This window comes from Nerophis ophidion, linkage group LG18 (genome assembly GCF_033978795.1).
Source record: "Nerophis ophidion isolate RoL-2023_Sa linkage group LG18, RoL_Noph_v1.0, whole genome shotgun sequence".
Classification (NCBI taxonomy): Eukaryota; Metazoa; Chordata; class Actinopteri; order Syngnathiformes; family Syngnathidae; genus Nerophis; species Nerophis ophidion.
In genome coordinates, this window is record NC_084628.1 from 30154207 (window position 1) to 30175417 (window position 21211).

At 45.9% G+C, this 21211-nt stretch overlaps 2 protein-coding genes across 3 annotated transcripts; both read right to left on the minus strand.

The window, feature by feature from the left end:
• Positions 1 to 4758: 4758 nt before the first annotated feature.
• LOC133537379 (uncharacterized) lies at positions 4759 to 6700 on the minus strand. The gene is made up of 3 exons (XM_061878396.1): positions 6057 to 6700; positions 5733 to 5988; positions 4759 to 5619 (listed from the first exon to the last, which is right to left on the minus strand). Exons 2-3 carry the CDS (start codon positions 5808 to 5810, stop codon positions 4795 to 4797), a joined length of 903 nt encoding a protein of 300 aa, XP_061734380.1. The 5' UTR covers positions 5811 to 5988; positions 6057 to 6700; the 3' UTR covers positions 4759 to 4794.
• Positions 6701 to 10380: 3680 nt separating this feature from the next.
• LOC133537380 (zinc finger BED domain-containing protein 4-like) lies at positions 10381 to 13324 on the minus strand. 2 transcript variants are annotated; one of them, XM_061878397.1, is made up of 2 exons: positions 13071 to 13324; positions 10381 to 10951 (listed from the first exon to the last, which is right to left on the minus strand). In XM_061878397.1, exons 1-2 carry the CDS (start codon positions 13313 to 13315, stop codon positions 10708 to 10710), a joined length of 489 nt encoding a protein of 162 aa, XP_061734381.1. In that variant the 5' UTR covers positions 13316 to 13324; the 3' UTR covers positions 10381 to 10707. The 2 variants fall into 2 exon arrangements, 1 of the variants encoding a protein (XP_061734381.1); XR_009802685.1 differs by lacking the exon at positions 10381 to 10951 and adding an exon at positions 12071 to 12291.
• Positions 13325 to 21211: the final 7887 nt, after the last annotated feature.

The window sequence follows — 21211 nt, forward strand, 5'->3', positions numbered from 1 at the left end:
TCTTGTTACACCGGTAAAGAATTGAAACTGGAATAAATTTGTTGTATCTTTTTATGTTCTTGTTACACTGGTAAATGGTTGAAACTGGAATAAGTGGGTTGTTATGTTCTTGTTACACTGGAAACAAATTGAAACTGGAATATGTTTGTTGTTATGTTCTTGTTACACTGGTAAAGAGATGGAACTGGAATATGTTTGTTGTTATGTTCTTGTTACACTGGTAAAGAGTTGAAACATGAATACGTTTGTTGTTGTGTTCTCATTATACTGGTAAAGTGAAACTGGAATAAGTTTGTTGTTATTTTCTTGTTACACTGGTAGAGAGTTGAAACATGAATACGTTTGTTGTTATGTTCTTGTTACACTGGTAAAGACTTGAAACTGCAATAAGTGTGTTCTTGTGTTATTGTTACACTGATATAAAGAGTTTAAACTGGAATAAGTTTGTTTTTATGTCCTTGTTACACTGGTAACAAGTTGATACTGGAATACATTTGTTGTTATGTTCTTGAATACACTGATAAAGGGTTGAAACTGGAATAAGTTTGTTGTTATGTTCTTGTTACACCGGTAAAGAATTGAAACTGGAATAAGATTGTTGTTATGTTCTTCTTTTTATGTTCTTGTTACACTGGTAAAGAGTTGAAACTGGAATACTTTTGTTGTTATTTTCTTGTTGCACTGGTAAAGAGTTGAAACTTGAATAACTGTTGTTATGTTGTTGTTACATTGGTAAAGAGTTGAAACTAGAATAAGTTTGTTGTTATGTTCTTCTTGTTATGTTCTTGTTACACTGGCAAAGGGTTGAAACTGGAATAAGTTTGTTGTTATGTTTTTGTAACACCGGTAAAGAAGTGAAACTGGAATAAGTTTGTTGTTATGTTCTTCTTGTTATGTTCTTGTTACACTGGAAACAAGTTGCAACTGGAATAACTTTGTTTGTTATGGTCTTGTTACACCTGTAAAGAGTTGAAACTGGAATAAGTTTGGTGTTATGTTCTTTGGTAAAGAGTTGAAAATTGAATACGTTTGTTGTTATGGTCTTTTTACATTGGTAAAGAGTTGAAACTGGAATATGTTTGTTGTTTTGTTTGTTGTTTCACTGGTAAAGAGATGGAACTGGAATAAGTTTGTTGTTATGTTCTTGTTACACTGGTAGAGAGTTGAAACATGAATACGTTTGTTGTTATGTTCTTGTTACACTTATAAAGAGTTGAAACATGAATACGTTTGTTGTTGGGGACGGCGTGGCGCTGTTGGAAGAGTTCAATCAGGGTTCAATCCCCACCAAGTACCAATCTCGTCACGTCCGTTGTGTCCTTGAGCAAGACACTTCACCCTTGCTCCTGATGGGTGCTGGTTAGTGCCTTGCATGGCAGCTACCTCCATCAGTATGTGAATGTGTGTGTGAATGGGTGAATGGGTGAATGTGGAAATAGTGTCAAAGCCCTTTGAGTACCTTGCAAAAAAAGCGCTATACAAGTATAACCGATTCACTCTTTACTATTTGTTTTGTACTTGTTACACTGATAAAGAGTTGAAACTGGAATAAGTTTGTTGTTATGTTCTTGTTACACGGTGGGGCGGTATAGTTGGGTTGGTAGAGTGGCCGTGCTAGCAACTTGAGGGTTCCAGGTTCGATCCGCGCTTTCGCCATCCTAGTCACTGCCGTTGTGTCCTTGGGCAAGACACTTTACCCACACCCTCCCAATGCCACCCACATCGGTTTAGATGTAACTTAGATATTGGCGTTTTCACTATGCAAACGCGCTTTGAGTCACTAGAGAAAAGCGCCATATAAATATAATTCACTTCACTTCACTTCACTTTACTACACTGGTAAAGAGTTGAAACAGGAATAAGTGTGTTATGTTTATGTTACACTGGTAAAGAGTTGAAACTGGAATATGTGTGTTATGTTCTTGTTACACTGGTAAAGAGTTGAAACTAGAATAGGTTTGTTGTTATGTTTTTGTTACACTGGTAAAGAGTTGAAACTGGAATAAGTTTGTTGTTATGTTGTTACACTGGTAAAGAGTTGAATTATGAATACGTTTGTTATGTTCTTGTTCCAGTGGTAAAGAGTTGAAACATGAATACATTTGTTGTTATGTACTTGTTGCACTGGTAAAGAGTTGAAACTGGAATATGTTTGTTGTTATGTTTTTGTTATACTGGTAAAGCGTTTAAACTGGAATACGTTGGTTTTTTGATTTTGTTACATTGGTAAAGAATTAAAACCTTCCTTTGTACCAAGAGTTAAAACATGAATACGTTTGTTGTTAGGTTCTTGTAACACTGGAAAAGAGTTGAAACTGGAATATGTTTGTTGTTATGTTCTTGTTACACTGGTAAAGAGTTGAAACTGGGATTTGTTTGTTGTTATGTTCTTGTTACACTGGTAAAGAATTGAAACTGTAATATTTTTGTTGTTATGTTTTTGTTTCACTGGTAAAGAATTAAAACTGGAATACGTTTTTTTATTATGTTCTTGTACACTCGTAAAGTGAAACTGGAATATGTTTGTTGTTATGTTCTTGTTACAATGGTAAAGAGTTGAAACTGGGATTTGTTTGTTGTTATGTTTTTGTTTCACTGGTAAAGAATTAAAACTGGAATAAGTTTGTTATTATGTTCTTGTTACACTGGTAAAGTGAAACTGGAATAAGTTTGTTGTTATGAACTTGTTACACTGGTAAAGAGTTGAAACTGGAATACGTTTGTTGTTATGTTTTTGTTACACTAGTAAAGAGTTTCAACTGGAATACGTTGGTTTTTTGATTTTGTTACGTTGGTAAAGAATTAAAACTGAAATACGTTTGTTGTTACGTTCTTGTTACACTAGTAAAGTGAAACTGGAATAAGTTTGTTATGTTCTTGTTACTCGAGTAAATAGTAGAAACAAGACTTAAGTGTGTTATGTTTTTGTAACACAGGTAAAGAGTTGAAACGGGAATAAGTGTGTTGTGACCCTGGTAAAGAGTTCAAACTGGGATTTGTTTGTTGTTATGTTCTTGTTGCACTGGTAAAGAGTTGAAACTGTAATATGTTTGTTGTTATGTTTTTGTTTCATTGGTAAAGAATTAAAACTGGAATAAGTTTGTTATTATGTTCTTGTTACACTGGTAAAGTGAAACTGGAATAAGTTTGTTGTTATGTTCTTGTTACACTGGCAAAGAGTTGAAACTGGAATACGTTAGTTGTTTTGTTTTTGTTACACTGGTAAAGACATTAAACTGGAATACGTTGGTTTTTTGATTTTGTTACATTGGTAAAGAACTAAAACTGAAATACTTTTGTGGTTACGTTCATTTTACACTGGTAAAGTGAAACTGGAATAAGTTCGTTATGTTCTTGTTACTCGAGTAAATAGTTGAAACAAGAATAAGTGTGTTGTTATGTTTTTGTAACACTGGTAAAGAGTTGAAACGGAAATAAGTGTGTTGTGACCCTGGTAAAGAGTTCAAACTGGAATAAGTGTGTTGTTACACTGGTAAAGAGTTGAAACTGGAACAAGTCTGTTGTTACACTGGTAAAGAGTTGTGTTTCAACACTGTTATAACAAGGACACTATTGGTGTTAAATGCTGGGAATTATATATTATGTTCACTTTTCTGGTGTCAGGTATGAGAGGAGAATCTAGTTGTCCGTCAAAGATGGCTCTGGGTCAAAGGTCACAGGAGATATTTGTTGTGTGTGTGAGCAGGAAGTCTATTGGTGATGGCAGGGGGAAATGAGGTCAGAGGTCACATGTTGTGTTTACTTCAGGGAGAGGAAGTAGTTTAATAGAACATCTTAGAAAAGAAGAGAGAATATGTCAATAATAAATATCAAATATTGGAAGTTTTCTTATCGTCTCTTTCCATTTCCTGCAGGCTGACCAAGCTCGCTCTGTTTTCTGTGTGTGTGTGTGTGTGTGTGTGTGTGCGTGCGTGCGTGCGTGCGTGCGTGCATGCGTGCATGCGTGTCTCTTGAGGACACATCACACACACACACACAAGCACACACATAAGTGCTGAGCACACACATTTGCCCGTCTCGGCGCCGCCACTGTTACCATGGCAACACGTTAGCATCTGCTAGCTCTTTTTCATGCATTAATATTCATTATTCAACCACAGGACATCTCTTTCACAACATTAAGTGTCTTAGTCATAATACCAGAAATAATAATATTATTAGTAATAATAATAATTATTATAATATTAGTAATAAAAATAATGATAAGTATTATTATTATTTTAGTAATAATAATACATCTAATAATATTAATAATAATAATAGATTAGGATGAATATTATGTTTGTGACGGTACAACGGGAGAAGAAGACGGCAGAGGAACGATGACGTCGTTAGCTGGCAGCGTATATAATGACAGTTTAGTGTGTGAGTGAGATGTGTATTTAACCAAAGAGATGTAGTGTGACGAAGTGTGAGACTTATCTGAGTATGGTTGCCAAAGGGTGTTGAGGATGCGTGTTGGGATCCAGGCGGAAGTCCAGCAAGGAGCAAGGCGGAATCGAACGTCGGGGAGCAGGCAGATGGTCAAGGGCAGGAGCTTGGTTTCGTGGTCGTTAGGCAGGCGTGAGGTCGATGTCCAGGAAGGCAAGGGAAAATCCACGGGAGGTTCAAGGTGACGAGACACACAACTCGACGACAAGGAAGGATTTCGGGAGGCTGGAAGACGACACAACACAGGGGACAATGAGCACAACAGGGAAGGAGCACAGGGAGATAGTAGGCACATGCAGAGGAGCTAGATACGTGTGGGCTTACTGTACTGGGTACGTGAAGCTACGTTCTCGCGTCGGATCTCAGGCTGCGTCTGCTCTTGAAGGCAGCTCGCTCATCACAGGCAGGTGTGTAGTTTGGTGAGTGTTTGCAGGTGCGAGGAGGCACGCCCGCAGCGGAGAGAGAGCACACGTGGGAGTGGCCCGTGGTGTGCTTGTCCGGACGCCCAGCAGGAGGAGACATAGCAGGAAGAGAGGAAGCAGGAGTGTGACCCGTAACAGCACCCCCCCTCTTACGCGAGACTCCCGGCGAGCTTCGGGGGGCCTCGGGGTGAGCTCTGTAAAAGTCCTTGATAAGGGAGGGGTCGGCGATGTAAGAGGCCGGTACCCAGGACCTATCTTCAGGGCCATAGCCCTCCCAGTCCACAAGGTAGACCCAACCCCTCCCCTGTCGCCGAACCTTGAGGATCTCCTTGACGGTCCAGACTTGGTCCCCATCCTCGAGGACTCTAGGAGGGGGAGGAGCGGGGGTGGGGGCGGACAGGGGACTGTTAACAACAGGTTTGACCTGGGAGACATGAAAGACAGGATGAGATCTCATGGAATGTGGAAGATCCAATTGTACAGCAGCAGGGTTGATCTTCGATTTGACCGTATAAGGTCCAACAAAACGTGGTGCAAGTTTCTGGGAGGGAATCGGGAGGTGGAGGTCCTTGGCCCGAAGCAGGACCTGCTGTCCGGGCTGGTAGTCGGGAGCCGGGATGCGCCGCCGGTTGGCATTGCGACACATCCTAACAGACGCCTTCAATAGGGAAGCACGGGCGGACCTCCACACTCTGCGGCATCGTCTCAGGTGTGCCTGGGTGGAAGGAGTTGCCACCTCGATCTCCTGGGAGGGAAACAAGGGAGGTTGAAATCCCAGCCAGCATTCAAATGGAGACATACCTGTAGCTGCGCAGGTCAAGGAGTTGAAAGAGTACTCCACCCATGGAATAAACTTACTCCAGGAGTTAGGCTGTTGCGCAGCCATACAGCGCAGCATGGTCTCCACCCCCTGGTTGGCCCTCTCTGCTTGACCATTGCTTTGGGGGTGGTAGCCGGAAGTCAGACTGACCGTGGCCCCAATGCCCTTGCAAAAATCCTGCCAGACCCGAGAAATGAATTGAGGGCCACGATCAGAGACAATGTCGGAGGGGATCCCGTGGATCCTGACCACATGCTGGACCAGCAGGTCTGTGGTTTCAGCAGAGGATGGAAGCTTGGGCAAAGGAATAAAGTGTGCTGCTTTGGAAAACCTGTCGACGATAGTGAGGATTGTGGTGTTACCTCTAGAAGTGGGAAGTCCCGTGATGAAATCAACAGCAATGTGGGACCAAGGTCGATTGGGGATGGGAAGAGGGTGTAAGAGGCCGGCAGGAGGGCTGTGGCTTGCCTTGTTCCGGGCGCAGACGCTGCAGGCGGCGACAAACTCCCGGGTATCCGCCTCCATGGTAGGCCACCAAAAACGGCGTCGGATAAAGCTTAGTGACCTATGGACTCCGGGATGACAGGTAAACACACTAGAATGAGCCCAATCAAGTACCTTGGCCCTTAAAGGTTCTGGGACGAACAGCCTATTAGGGGGTCCGTTTCCGGGACCAGTGTCAGAACGTAAGGCCGTCTTGACCAGGCCCTCGATCTCCCAAGTTACCATCCCGATGATGCGGTTAGGGGGAAGGATGGTCTCGGAAGTAGACTTAACGGTAGGTTCCTCTGAGAATATTCGAGAAAGAGCGTCCGCCTTGCCATTGCGTGAACCAGGTCTGTAGGTGAGAGTGTAATCGAATCGACAGAAAAATTGTGCCCAGCGAGCTTGCCTGTCATTCAGTCTTTTAGCGGATCGGATGTGAATGAGGTTGCGATGGTCGGTCAGGACCAGGAACGGATGCTTGGCCCCCTCCAGCCAGTGTCGCCATTCGACCAGCGCCTCGTGGACTACCAACAGTTCTCGGTTCCCAGCATCGTAGTTTCTCTCGGCTGGAGAGAGACGTCTAGAAAAGAATGCACAAGGGTGCAACACATTACTCCCACTGGAACGCTGGGACAAGACTGCCCCAATCCCGGAGTCAGAAGCGTCCACTTCAACCGTGAATGGCACATCCGGGTCAGGGTGTACGAGAACGGGGGCGGAACTGAAGCTCCTCTTGAGGTTCTGGAACGCCACGTCTGCCTCCTTGTTCCACCTAAATGCAGTGATCGTAGATGTTAGTGCGTGGAGAGGTGCAGCTACCTTACTGAAGTTGAGGATGAATCGACGGTAAAATCCTGCAAAGCCTAGGAATCGCCTCAGTTCCGTACGGGTGTTTGGTTGAGGCCACTCCATAACCGCTTTGACCTTCTTGGGGTCGGCTCGGATGTTACCCTTCTCGATGATGTGGCCAAGGAAGTTTACAGAAGATGAATGGAATTCACATTTCTCTGCCTTGACGCACAAGCGGTTCTCGAGGAGGCGCTGTAGGACCTGTCGGACATGCTGCTGATGCTCCTGCATGTTGTGAGAGAAGACCAGAATATCATCCAGGTAAACAACCACAAATTTGTCGAGCATGTCTCTTAAAACGTCGTTAACTAGAGCTTGAAAGACAGCTGGGGCGTTGGTCAGGCCGAAGGGCATGACCCGGTACTCGAAGTGGCCAAGGTGTGTGTTGAAGGCTGTCTTCCACTCATCCCCCATCCTAATCCGGACAAGATGGTAAGCATTGCGGAGGTCAAGCTTGGTGAAGACAGTTGCAGGAGCAAGAGGTTCAAAGGAGGAGCTCATGAGTGGAAGGGGATACCGGTTCTTGACTGTGATGGCGTTGAGTCTTCGGTAGTCGATAAAAGGGCGTAGGGAGCCATCCTTCTTGCCGACAAAGAAGAATCCGGCGGCTACCGGTGACTTGGAGGGAGTGATGATACCTGAAGAGAGTGAGTCCGTAATATAGTTAGACATAACCTTCCTCTCAGGTATGGACAGGTTGTACAAGCGGCTAGAAGGAAGTACTGTGTCAGGTACGAGATCAATGGCACAGTCGTACGGTCTGTGCGGGGGTAGAGATAGTGCCTGGGCCTTATTGAATACAGCTGCAAGGTCATGGTAAACCGCGGGGACCCCAGACAGGTCAGATGGGGATGACTTAAGCTTGGGGCTCTCCGGGACAGGGGATGCTGCCTTGAGACAGTTAGCATGGCATGCCGTGCTCCAGGATAGGATCTTACCAGAGATCCAGGAAATATGGGGGTCATGCTGGCGAAGCCATGAACGGCCGAGGACAAGAGGAGCAACAGGGGCATTGAGGATTAACAAGCTAATCTGCTCCGTGTGGTTGCCGGACAGGGTTAGTGTGAGCAGTGCTGTACGGTGGGTGATGGGACCCAGGGGATGCCCGTCCAGGGCCTGAGCTGGTAAAGGCTTGTCCAGAGGCAGAAGCTCAATCCCGGCCTGACAGGCAAAATTACGGTCCATGAAACTAACATCTGCTCCAGAGTCCACATACGCTCCCACCTTCAGTCCTCTTGATTCCCAAGACAATGTTGCGGGGAAAAGGATACCAGGGTCACAGTGGCTCCGGGTAAAGGTGGTGTGGCTCACAAGTACTCCCCTTACTTGTGAGCCTGGTCTTTTGGTCGTGTGGGGCAGGTCACGATCATGTGACCCGCACAACCACAGTAGAGGCAGAGGCGCTGACGGAACCTCCTTTCCCGTTCCTCCGTGGCCAGTCGAGTCCTGCCCAACTGCATGGGTTCCATCCCGCTGGTTGGTGCAGGGAGAAACCCAGACTGGTCCACCAAGTGGACGCCTTCATCCCCACCTCTGGCCGCGCTAGCAGAGTAAGAAACGGTACGGTTCCCCCACACCGGCCTTCTGGTCCTCTCCTGGACTGAAAGTCTTCGTTCAGCCGCTCGTTCCTTGAGTCTCTTGTCCATCAGTAGGGCCAGCTGAATGAGGTCCTGGTAGGAGGCAGGTTGGTCCCGCAACAATCCGTCCTTGATCTCGTCGGAGAGGCCTCGACGGTAGGCGCTCAACAAGGCCTTGTTATCCCACCCGCTGTCTGCGGCCAGGGTGCGGAACTCAAGAGTGTAATCTGCCACAGAACGAGAACCTTGCTGAAGGGAGTGTAGACGTGAGGCGGCGTCTCCTCCATCGGAGGGATGGTCAAAAACTGCCCTAAACTCCGTGCGAAAAGCATCATAATTCATGCTGAGGCCAAGGTTGCGGTCCACAGCTGCTGTGGCCCACTGGAGAGCCCTTCCGGTCAATAAAGAAAAAATAAAGGCAATCTTGGCCCCGTCAGAGGTGTACCGGGAGGGCTGATGACGAAATACCATATCACACTGGACCAGGAAACCACGACATAACTCAAAATCCCCTTCGAAAGCCTTAGGGCTAGCGATCTTCGGCTCACAGGAAGACGGGGGCTGTGTGGGGGCTGCCGCGGCGGGGGCAGCTAGTACGCGCTCCGGGGGAGCGGCAGAGCTTGGGGAGATCAAGTCCAGTCGAGCCAACATGCTAGCAAAAGCAGCATCCAGCTTATTCTCAAGAACACAAAAGCGCTCTTGGTGCTGCTGGAGTGCAGTGTGCATGGCTGCGACACTTGGTACCGGGGAGCCTCGGGAGGGGAGCGGGGTACGTGCCGCGTCTTTGCCGTCTGGTTCTGACATGGCGAGAACGTACTGTGACGGTACAACGGGAGAAGAAGACGGCAGAGGAACGATGACGTCGTTAGCTGGCAGCGTATTTAATGACAGTTTAGTGTGTGAGTGAGATGTGTATTTAACCAAAGAGATGTAGTGTGACGAAGTGTGAGACTTATCTGAGTATGGTTGCCAAAGGGTGTTGAGGATGCGTGTTGGGATCCAGGCGGAAGTCCAGCAAGGAGCAAGGCGGAATCGAACGTCGGGGAGCAGGCAGATGGTCAAGGGCAGGAGCTTGGTTTCGTGGTCGTTAGGCAGGCGTGAGGTCGATGTCCAGGAAGGCAAGGGAAAATCCACGGGAGGTTCAAGGTGACGAGACACACAACTCGACGACAAGGAAGGATGGCGGGAGGCTGGAAGACGACACAACACAGGGGACAATGAGCACAACAGGGAAGGAGCACAGGGAGATAGTAGGCACATGCAGAGGAGCTAGATACGTGTGGGCTTACTGTACTGGGTACGTGAAGCTACGTTCTCGCGTCGGATCTCAGGCTGCGTCTGCTCTTGAAGGCAGCTCGCTCATCACAGGCAGGTGTGTAGTTTGGTGAGTGTTTGCAGGTGCGAGGAGGCACGCCCGCAGCGGAGAGAGAGCACACGTGGGAGTGGCCCGTGGTGTGCTTGTCCGGACGCCCAGCAGGAGGAGACATAGCAGGAAGAGAGGAAGCAGGAGTGTGACCCATAACAATGTTCTTACTTATAAGTCAGTCTCCAAATAATAATAAATATAATTATAGTACTACCAACAATAATAATATTAATATTAAATATAATTTTAATGATAGTATTGATAATAATAATTAGGGCTGCAACTAACGATTAATTTAATAATAGATTAATATGTCGATTATTACTTCAATTAATCGATTAATAATCGGATAAAAGAGACAAACCACATTTCTATCCTTTCCAATACTTTATTTTGAAAAACAGCATACTGGCACCATGTCCTTTTGACTTGCCAAATGAAACAAGGCAAGTGTTACAAAAATATATTTTTTTTGTAAAGTGCACCGTTGTCATGCACAATGGCAATAATTTTGCTTGGGGGAATTTCAAACCTGGCTACTACCTATTCCAACCATTCTGCAATGTTGGATGCTGAATGTCTTTCCTCTAGTGGCATGGTCGTAAGGCAGATTGACTTCATGTTCCATTTGTCTCCAATGTAATGGCATGTATTGCCGAGGTAGGCTTCCGTGGCTACACTTGTCCACACATTAGTAGTGAGAGCAATTTTGCTCTGGGTGGCTTTTATGTCAGTCTACACTACATGGAATGTCTGCTCGTACTTCCTCTCCATCAGTTTGGTAAAATGGGTCCTCGAGGGAAGAGTGTAACCAGGGTTGAGGATGTGAATCATTTGTCTAAAACTTTCATCCTTCACCATTGATAGTGGCCTCATGTCAGTTGCCAACATATTCAGGGTAGCATCAGTCAATGCAGCCGCTTGCTGTGGTGTGCACACCTTCCTTTGTACCAAGTCTCTAATGCTGCCTTGTTTCTTTCTGAAATGAGAGAAACCATATTATGAACGTACATAGTAGCATCCTTTACATGTAACTCAATACATATCCAGTTGATTTTGTTAATCCTTTCTGAAATAAAAGACAAAAAAGCCACCACATTAATAAAAACAGCTAAATTAAATAAAATGGGCTTTGGAGTTGCAGAATACACCAATAATAACACACAAATGTATCTCATCAGATGATCAGAACTGGGTCAGATAATGTACACGTTTCTGTTGTGAATAATAAAGGATTCATTTTAGGCTACCTCTGAATCATAGCATGAAATATTCCAGCACCTTCATAACGTTTAGTTATACTAAAGCGTCACTCAAATCTAAATAGATTTATATAGCTTTATGGGGCCCGGCTACATCGATCCATTATGAAACCAACCTGAGATTTTTCTGTCTATTACCTTTATTTCCAAATTAGTAATCGTGCGTTTTCTCTCTCAAAACAGAGTCAAATGTTTCGGAGACACATTATCAGAATCAGAATCAGACATACTTTATTAATCCCTGAGGGGAAATCAACATTTTCAGCACAATCCCATTCAAGGTCAGACAAACATTACAGGGAGACAGAACAGGATCGCTGACGGGTCTGCCAACTCCCGGCGCCCCTTACAAAAAAGGTGAGATACAGGTAAACAATTAAGGGGATTGAGACAAAAAAAATTAAACATTAAAATAAAATAAAAAAATCGGTGTAAGCCTGGGCCCTGGAGAAGGGGTCCAGACTGAGGCCAAGGGAAAAAAAACAACTCATAGCCATAGTACACATCCCCTCTTACATCTGTGTAAGAGGGAAACATCAAAAATCAAAGAACAAAAAGGTCATGATAGACATTAAAGTAGCAGAGCTGATGCAACCAGACACTTCTACTTACAGCTATGAATAAAAAGTAAAATAAACATATACACTGTGGTGGCCTCTGCTGGGTTCCGTGCCGTCATCTGCTGGGATGGAAAGAGCATGGCCAGAGACAGGAGCAGACCCAACAAAGCAACCAAGAGAGCTGACTCCACTCTCAGTTGCCAACAAACTCTCGGCCAGTGTCCAGTCCGCATGGATGAGCGAGGATACGTCCAAGAAGACTGAGGTGTCCGATACCTGCTCATTCAGCCAAGACACTGTGAAGCTTGTCCGTCCTGACGCTCGGTTCCAGCTCCGCAGCCCCGTCTCCCCATCCGCATCTCCCCCAGTCTCTCCAAACTGACTCTGGTGTGGCAGAAACCCAGCAGCTGGTCTCCATGGCCAAAAGGCTCCCAGGAGGCAGATCCAGAAGTCCACAAAAAAGCTCCACAGAGGTCACGAAAATGCCACCCAGGGTCCTGGACCAAAAGGCAAAAAAAATATATATATATATATATATATAATAACACATGAAAACAAGGGGCTTCACGGTGGCAGAGGGGTTAGTGCGTCAGCCTCACAATACGAAGGTCCTGCAGTCCTGGGTTCAATCCCAGGCTCGGGATCTTTCTCTGTGGAGTTTGCATGTTCTCCCCGTGAATGCGTGGGTTCCCTCCGGGTACTCCGGCTTCCTCCCACTTCCAAAGACATGCACCTGGGGATAGGTTGATTGGCAACACTAAATTGGCCCTAGTGTGTGAATGTGAGTGTGAATGTTGTCTGTCTATCTGTGTTGGCCCTGCGATGAGGTGGCGACTTGTCCAGAGTGTACACCGCCTTCCGCCCGATTGTAGCTGAGATAGGCGCCAGCGCCCCCCGCGACCCCAAAAGGGAATAAGCGGTAGAAAATGGATGGATGGATGGATGAGGGAAACACAAAAGGATGACACAAGAGCACAGAGCTCCTGCCAACATCTTGGGAAAAAAATGCCCTGCTTTGCAAGAAAGGGATAACGTTAACGTTACTCAGAAAAAAGAGCTGCCGTGCTTAACTCATGAATGCCTGTTGCAACTCATAAGAACACAGAAAATGAAGTCGTCGCACTCTGCAAAACTTTCCTAACACTCTGAAAGTTAATACACAACAGTTGCTGCAGCGCCGCCTTAAAAAAAAATCTCCTCGTTAACAAAAGATTAAAAACACACAGACGGACACAACGGATCAATTTATCCGGACTCTGGACTTAAAGTTACGTACCGTGAGTTCTTCCCATCATCCACGGCTCCAACATGTCTCCGCTGCAGGTGCTCCCGAAGCAATGTTGTCCTTCCGTGCCATGCGAGGTCCATGCTGCACATTTTGCAAGAAACTGTCTTCTTTGAAGTCTTTAAAGTGAAGTGTTCCCACACTTTTGACGACTTAGGTCGTACACTTTTCTCCATTGAAGCATTAACTTCAAGATGTTTCTCCGCTGAACTATCGCTCCTTTTCTCTTCCGCCATTTTCTAATGTTTCCAGGCAAAGGATACGACGTGGTCATGTGAGCTGCACATAACACATCATTGGCTGGCTTACTGCCACCTCATGAGACATAGCCGCAGCGCATGCGCATAGCATAGATCCAACGAATCGATGACTAAATCAATCGTCAACTATTTTTATAATCGATTTAATTGATTAGTTGTTGCAGCCCTAATAATAATACATTAGGATGCATATTGTGCCCTTACCTAAAAGTTAGTAGTGTAATAATAACATTAATAATACACACCATCTTTTACTTGTCACATGGTGTGGAAAGCACCACCTCCAGTTCAATGTGACGAAGACCAAGGAGCTGGTTGTGGACCTGGGAAGGAGGAGGAGTACCTCAGTGACCCCTGTTTCCATCAGGGGGGTGGATGTCTCCCGTCCAAAGGCAAAACCTAGTAACTCACTTCTAGCTGATTTTGAGAAAACAAAGGAAAACCAATCTATCTTGATGCTGTCTTACAAAGATCTACAAAGTCATCAAACGTATAGATGTTTTCTTGAGCTTTCATTTTCTTGCCGATTGAGCCATGGATTGAATCTGCTCTCATGAACGTGTGCCCTTTCTCCAGATATTTTATCACAATCTCGGGTGGGTCCCATTCTGCGTTTGCACATTGGGCAAGAGCCGTGTACACCGTCCACTTTTTATTTTGACCTCCACAGTTATCTGCCCAAAAGAGTATGCAAGGGGAAGAATCAAGAACAATACATTTAATGAAGGTGCTTGCAACATCTTGGGCCAATCTTCCAAATATCCCCTCGTGCCAAAATATCACATAATCAGGTTGACCGTCTGCCCCCATTCGTTCAAATGTCTCATTAAAGACAATAAGGCCACTGACAAAGAAGCTCCGATTGGTCCCTTGAGATACTAGGTTTTTCTGTTGTATCCACGCGGTTATGTGGTAGTTGCTAGGTCCTGCCATGCGCGTAACAGCTTACTTACGGAACAATTTACAATATTGCATACACTAATGTAAAGCATATCACCTAGGAACTCCAAAATTATTATCAGCTCAGTTTTGACCAAAATTGAGTTACTGGGTTTTGCCTTTGGACGGGAGATGTGGACATGGTAGAGGATTATAAATACCTCGGTGTACACATGGACAACAAGCTGAATGGGTCAAAACACGCTGAGGCCCTCTACAAGAAGGGACTGAGCCGCCTCTACTTCCTCAGGAGGCTAGGATCCTTCAACGTCTGTACAAAGATGTTGAAGATGTTCTACGAGTCGGTGGAATGCTCAGACTCCCTAAATGCAACATGGAACGACACAGGAGGTCCTTCATACCGACAGCCATCAGACTGTATAATGTATATGTTCCTTGACTGCACTTAAATGTAGAATATATGTAGAATATATTTATATTATTCATAAATTATATACATAATATATGTTATGTATTATTTATTATTATTATTGTCTATTGTGAGCGAATTGTGGTGCTGAATTTACCCCAGGGATCCATAAAGTACTTTCTATTCTATTCTATTCTATTCTACTGAGACCTTACCGTAATGTTCAGTGTAAAGAGGCAGCATAAAATCAGGGCTCCAGGCCTCCTCTACTTGTGCGTGCAACACATCTTTAACTGTTGTTGTTTCGGAGAGAGCCAGCCAGGGGGCAGGGCTCTGACAGACGCCCCCCGGAAGCGGCGTGTCACATGTGCATAGATGCTCACCCGCCAACCCCTTCAGATGCACTCAGCGTCAGCACCGACTGCCAGCTCTGTGCCCGGCAGGAACACATTGAGGATGCGGAAGCCGTCGCCATTCCTGCTGCGACACTCGCTGGTCAACAGGGAGCCAGCAGCCTAGTTTGTAAACATCACTTTAAATTAAGTTTCTTCTGCACTGTTGTGTCACACATAAGGCTATATATATACTGTATATATATATATATATATATATATATATATATATATATATATATATATATATATATATATATATATATATATACAGTGGGGCAAAAAAGTATTTAGTCAGGCACCGATTGTGCAAGTTCTACTTAAAATGATGACAGAGGTCTGTAATTTTCATCATAGGTACACTTCAACTGTGAGTGACAGAATGTGAAAAAAAAATCCAGGAATTCACATTGTCGGAATTTTAAAGAATTTATTTTGTAAATTATGGTGGAAAACAAGTATTTGGTCAATCATTCAAAGCGCTCACTGATGGAAGGAGGTTTTGGCTCAAAATCTCACGATACATGGCCCCATTCATTCTTTCCTTAACAGGGATCAATCGTCCTGTCCACTTAGCAGAAAAACCGCCCCAAAGCATGATGTTTCCACCCCCATGCTTCACAGTAGGGTTGGTGTTCTTGGGATGCAACTCAGTATTCTTCTTCCTCCAAACACGACGAGTTGAGTTTATACCAAAATGGATACATGGATGATACAGCAGAGGATTGGGAGAATGTCATGTGGTTAGATGAAACCAAAATAGAACTTTTTGGTACTGTATTTACTTTACAATAAATACACTACTCATGTATTGTAAAATATCCATATATACTTTATAATGTATATACTGTAAATACTTTGATATAAATACTGTATATAGTATACATATTCTTCATAATAAATAATGTATATATACTTATATATATATAATATATAGCATATACAGGATATATTTTCTTTATAATAGACACTATATATAGTGTGTAATATATACTGTATATACTATATATTTTCTTTATAATAAATGCTATATATAGTGTGTAATATAGGATACATTTTCTTTATAAAAAATACTCTCTATAGTTTGTGGTCTATAGTTTAGGTGTACATGATATATTTTCTTTATCATAAACACTATATGTAGTGTGTAATATATACACGAATAGTACTTGTACATCAGTCTACAGCCTTCAGAATAAATCTCCAACCTTCAGAATAAAAGCTGATGAGAGTTGCTTGTGTGTGTTGCAGCTGCAGGGGTCGTTGAGGAGGAAGATGGAGGCCCACCACTCCTGCCAGACCTTCTCCTCTCCCGACTTCAAGCGAGTGCGCTTGCAGGCGCCGTGCGAGCGGGACTTAGGCCACGCCCAGTCCTCCAGGAAGCCCTTGGACGTGACCTTAAAGGAGATGAAGCGGGAGCCCGTCGAGATGCGCTCCTGCGCCCAGGTGACCTTTGACCTGAAAGATGAAGGTCAGATGGACCCGGACCTCCAGGACCTTTTCGACGAGCTCACCAAGTCGGTGCCGCCCCTGGACGAGCTGGACTTGGAGAAGATGCTGAAGCAGGACGACACCTTCGCTCTGGACCTGGGCCGACCCGGTTCGGCGGGCTTAGAGAAGCCCATCAAGATGGAGAACTCCGCGGACTACGTTCAGGTCCTGGGCGGCTCCTCGCTCAGGCCGGCCTCGGCGGGGCCGTCCTGCAGCGCCGTGGCCCAGAAGGTAGGGGCCCAGAGGTCCATGCCCTGCTGGCCCGACATCTCCCACGCCCAGCAGCTCAAGCAGATGGCGGCCAACCAGCAGCAGCCCGGCTCGCTTCTCCACCACCGCCATCTTCTTCACCATCATCATCAGTCCCCGCCTGCACCGCCATGTTGGACGCCCACCGTGACCAAGGTGGCCAGCAGAGGTACCCCCAGGTGCCCTTTCAGGTCCACCAAGAACTTCCACCAGGAGATGAAGCCAGTCCTGCACTTTAGCTCCAAAGCTGCGCTCTCCTCAGGTCACATGATGGCCGACCAGCAGCAGCTTTCTCCTCCACCCACACGTCACTTCCACAACCAGCAAAACATGCAGAACCAGCAGAACCTGCACGCGTCCACGCTGACCTTCAAGTCTGCCCAACAGCACCAGGTGAGGACGCAATTTTCTAAATGTCCCATTCATCGGCTGCTGTAACACCAAATTACTCTGGTACCCATACGGATACTTTGGTACACATAATAGTACTTTGGTAGACGTACCAATTCTTTGGTACCCATACCAATACTTGGGTACACATACCAGTACTTTAGTACCCATGCTAGTACTTTGGTACCTGTACCAGTACTTTTGTACCCATACCGATACATTGGTACCCATACCAACACTTGGGTACCCATATCAATACTTTGGTACTCATACCAGTATTTTGGTACCCATACCGTTACTTTGGTACCCATACCGATACTTTGGCATCCAGACCGATACTTTGGTACTCATATCTATACTTTGGTACCCACACCGATACTTTGGCACCGGTACCAATACTTTGGTACCCATATCAATACTTTTGTACCCATACCAATTCTTTGGTACCCATGCCAATACTTTGATACCCATACCAATACTTTGATAGTCGTACAAATACTTTGAAACTTTTAAAAATGTTAATTTTCCTGAAGGAACTCCCCTGAAGGAATCAATAAAGTACTATCTATCCAACTATCTATCTATCTATCTATCTATCTATCTATCTATCTATCTATCTATCTATCTATCTATCTATCTATCTATCTATCTATCTATCTATCTATCTATCTATCTATCCATCCATCCATCCATCCATCCATCCATCCGGAGGTGCGGCACGATGGTGAACGCCTGGTTGCCGGAAGAGGCAGTGTGGGTCCCCCCTCTAATGGGCTCACCACTCATGGGAGGGGCCATAGAGAATGCATTGTGATCTGGGCGGCAGCAGAAGGCAGGGCACTTGGCGGTCCAATCCTTGGATACATAAGCTAGCTCTTTGGACGTGGAACGTCACCTCGCTGAAGGAGAGGGAGCCTGAGCTGGTGCGCAAGGTGGAAAAGTTCTGGCTCGATGTAGTCGGACTCACTTTGACGTACAGCAAGGGCTCTGGAACCAGTTCTCTCGAGAGGGACTGTACTCTCTTCCATTATAGTGTTGCAGGCAGTGAGAGGCAACGGGCTGGGGAGGAAATTCTTGTTTCCCCTAGTTTCAAAGCCTGCACAATGGACTTTAACCCAGTGGACAAGAGGGTAGCTTCCCTCCGCCTTCGGGTGGAGTGACGGGTCCTGACTGTTTGTGCTTACCCACCAAACAGCAGCTCAGAGTATCCACCGTTTTTGGATTAAGTCGAGGGAGAACTGGAGTGTGCTGGAAGAAGGGAATCACCCGGGTGGTTCCCGTGTTCTACTGGGGGACTTTAACGCTCATATTGGCACTGACAGTAAAACCTGGAGAGGCGTGATTGGGAAGAATGGCCGCCCGGATCTGAACACGAGTGGTGTTTTGTTATTGGACTTTTTTGCTCGTAACAGACTGTCCATAACAAACACCTTGTTCAAATATAAGGGTGTCCATACATGCACTTGGCACCAGGACACCCTAGGCCCCAGTTCCATGATCGACTTTGTAGTTGTGTCATCGGATTTGCGGGCTCATGTTGGTAAGTTGGCTGCGATGGTGTGGGAGGATGCCGCACAGACCTGGAAGGCCTAAACGTAATGTGAGGGTCTGCTGAGAACGTTTAAGAGTCTCCTATCAGAGAGAGTTTCAATTCCCACCTCCGGGAGACCTTTTAACATGTCACAAGGGAGGTGCTGGACATTAGGTCCAAATGGACCATCTTCCGTGCCTCTATTGTTGAGGCGGCCGATTGGATCTGTGGCCGTAAGGTGGTTAGCCCTGTTGTGGCGGTAATCCTAAAATACCGTCAGGCTGAAGAAAGATTCCTATTGGGTCCTTATGGCCTTTTGGCTCTAGGACTCCGGAGGCAGCAAACAGGTACTGACAGGCTAAGCTATGAGCCGCTTTAGCGGTCGCGGAGGCAAAAACTCGGACATGGGAGAAGCTCGGGTAAGCCATGGAAAATGACTTCCGGATGGTTTTGAAGCTATTCTGGACAACCATATCCGCCTTCTCAGGAAGGGGAGGCGGTGCACTGTCAACACCGTGTATGGTGAGGATGGTGTTTTGCTGACCTCGACTGCGGATGTTGTGGATCAGTGGAGGGAATACTTTGAAGACCTCCACAATCCTCCCGACACGTCTTCCTATGCGGAAGCAGTGCCTGGGGAATCTGTGGTGGGCTCTCCTATTTCTGGGGCTGAGGTTGCTTAGGTAGTTAAAAAGCTCCTCGATGGCAAGGCACCGAGGGTGGATAAGATCCGCCTGGAGTTTCTTAAGGCTCTGGATGCTGCTGTCTTGGTTGACAAGATTCTGTAACATCGAGTGGACATCGGGGGCGGTACCTCTGGATAAGCAGACTGGGGTGGTGGTTCCTCTCTTTAAGAAGGGGAACCGGAGGGTGTGTTTCAACTATCGTGGGATCACACTCCTCAGCCTTCCTGAGAAGGAGAGGAGGCTTCACCGGAAAGTAAAACCTCGGATTCAGGAGGAACTTTGTGGTGTTTGACCTGGTCGTGGAAATGGTTGACCAGCTCTGTACTCTCGGCAGGATCGTTGAGCGCTTATGGGAGTTTGCCCAACCAGTCTGCATGTGCTTTGTGGACTTGGAGAATGCATTTGACCGTGTCCCTCGGGAAGTCCTGTGGGGCGTGCTCAGAGAGTATGGTGTATCGGACTGTTTGATTGTGGCGGTCCGCTCCCTGTATGATCAATGTCAGAGCTTGGTCCGCATTGTCAGCAGTAAGTCGGACCCGTTTCCAGTAAGGGTTGGACTGGGCCAAGGCTTCCCTTTGTCAACGATTCTGTTCATAACTTTTATGGACAGAATTTCTAGGCTCAGTCAGGGCGTTGACGGGATCTGTTTTGGTGGCTGCAGGATTAGATCTCTGCTTTTTGCAGATGATGTGGTCCTGATGGCTTCTTCTGGCCAGGATCTTCAGCTCTCACTGGATCGATTCGCAGCTGAGTGTGAAGCGACTGGGATGGGAATCATCACTTCCAAGTCCGAGTCCATGGTTCTCGCCCGGAAAAGGGTGAAACGCCATCTCTGGGTTGGGGAAGAGATCTTGCCCCAAGTAGAGGAGTTCAAGTACCTCGGAGTCTTGTTCACGAGTGGGGGAAGAGTGGATCGTGAGATCGACAGGTGGATCAATGCAGCGTATTCAGTAATGCGGACGCTGTATCATTTCGTTGTGGTGAAGAAGGAGATGAGCCGGAGGGCAAAGCTCTCAATTTACCGGTCGATCTACGTTCCCATCCTCACCTATGGTCATGAGTTTTGGGTTATGACCGAAAGGACACAATCTCAGGTACAAGCGACCAAAATTAGTTTCCTCACCCTATCTCCCTTAGAGATAGGGTGAGAAGATTTGTCATCAGGCAGGACCTCAAAGTAGAGCCGCTGCTCCTCCACATCAAGAAGAGCCAGATGAGGTGTTGTTTAGGGCACATCCGACCCGTAGGAGGCCACAGGAAAGACCCAAGACACGTTGGGAAGACTATATCTCCCGGCTGGCCTGGGAATACTTCAGGATCCCCCGGGAGGAGCTGGACGAAGTGGCTTGGGAGAGGGAAGTCTGGGCTCCTCTGCTTAGACTGCTGCCCCCCGGGACCTTGACTCGGATAACCGGAAAAAGACGGATGGATGGATGTATACCAATATTTTGGTACCCATACCAATACTGTTGTACAGATACCAATTCTTTGGTACCCATACAAATACTTTGGTTCCCCCGACCAATAGTTTGGTATAGATATCAATAATGTGGTACCCATACCAATACTTTAATACCCATACCAATACTTTGAAACCCATACCAATACTTTGGTACCCATACCAATTATTTGATACCCATACTTTGGTACCCAAACCAATACTTTGATACCCATACCAATACTTTGGTACCTATACCATACTTTTGTACCCATACCAATTATTTGGTACCCATACCAATACTTAAATACCAATACTTTGGTACCCATACCAATATTTTGGTATCCATACGAATACTTTGATTTCCCATACCAATGCTTTGGTAT

Coding starts and splice junctions, on each gene's coding strand:
- LOC133537379 (XM_061878396.1), bottom strand. CDS start 5,810: ATGGTCAAGCAGAGAGGGCCAACCAGGGGGTGGAGACCATGCTGCGCT. Junction 5,620..5,732: donor GCAACAGCCTAACTCCTGGA/GTAAGTTTATTC, acceptor TTTCCCTCCCAG/GAGATCGAGGTGGCAACTCC.
- LOC133537380 (XM_061878397.1), bottom strand. CDS start 13,315: ATGGCGGAAGAGAAAAGGAGCGATAGTTCAGCGGAGAAACATCTTGAA. Junction 10,952..13,070: donor GATGATGGGAAGAACTCACG/GTACGTAACTTT, acceptor CTCTCATTTCAG/AAAGAAACAAGGCAGCATTA.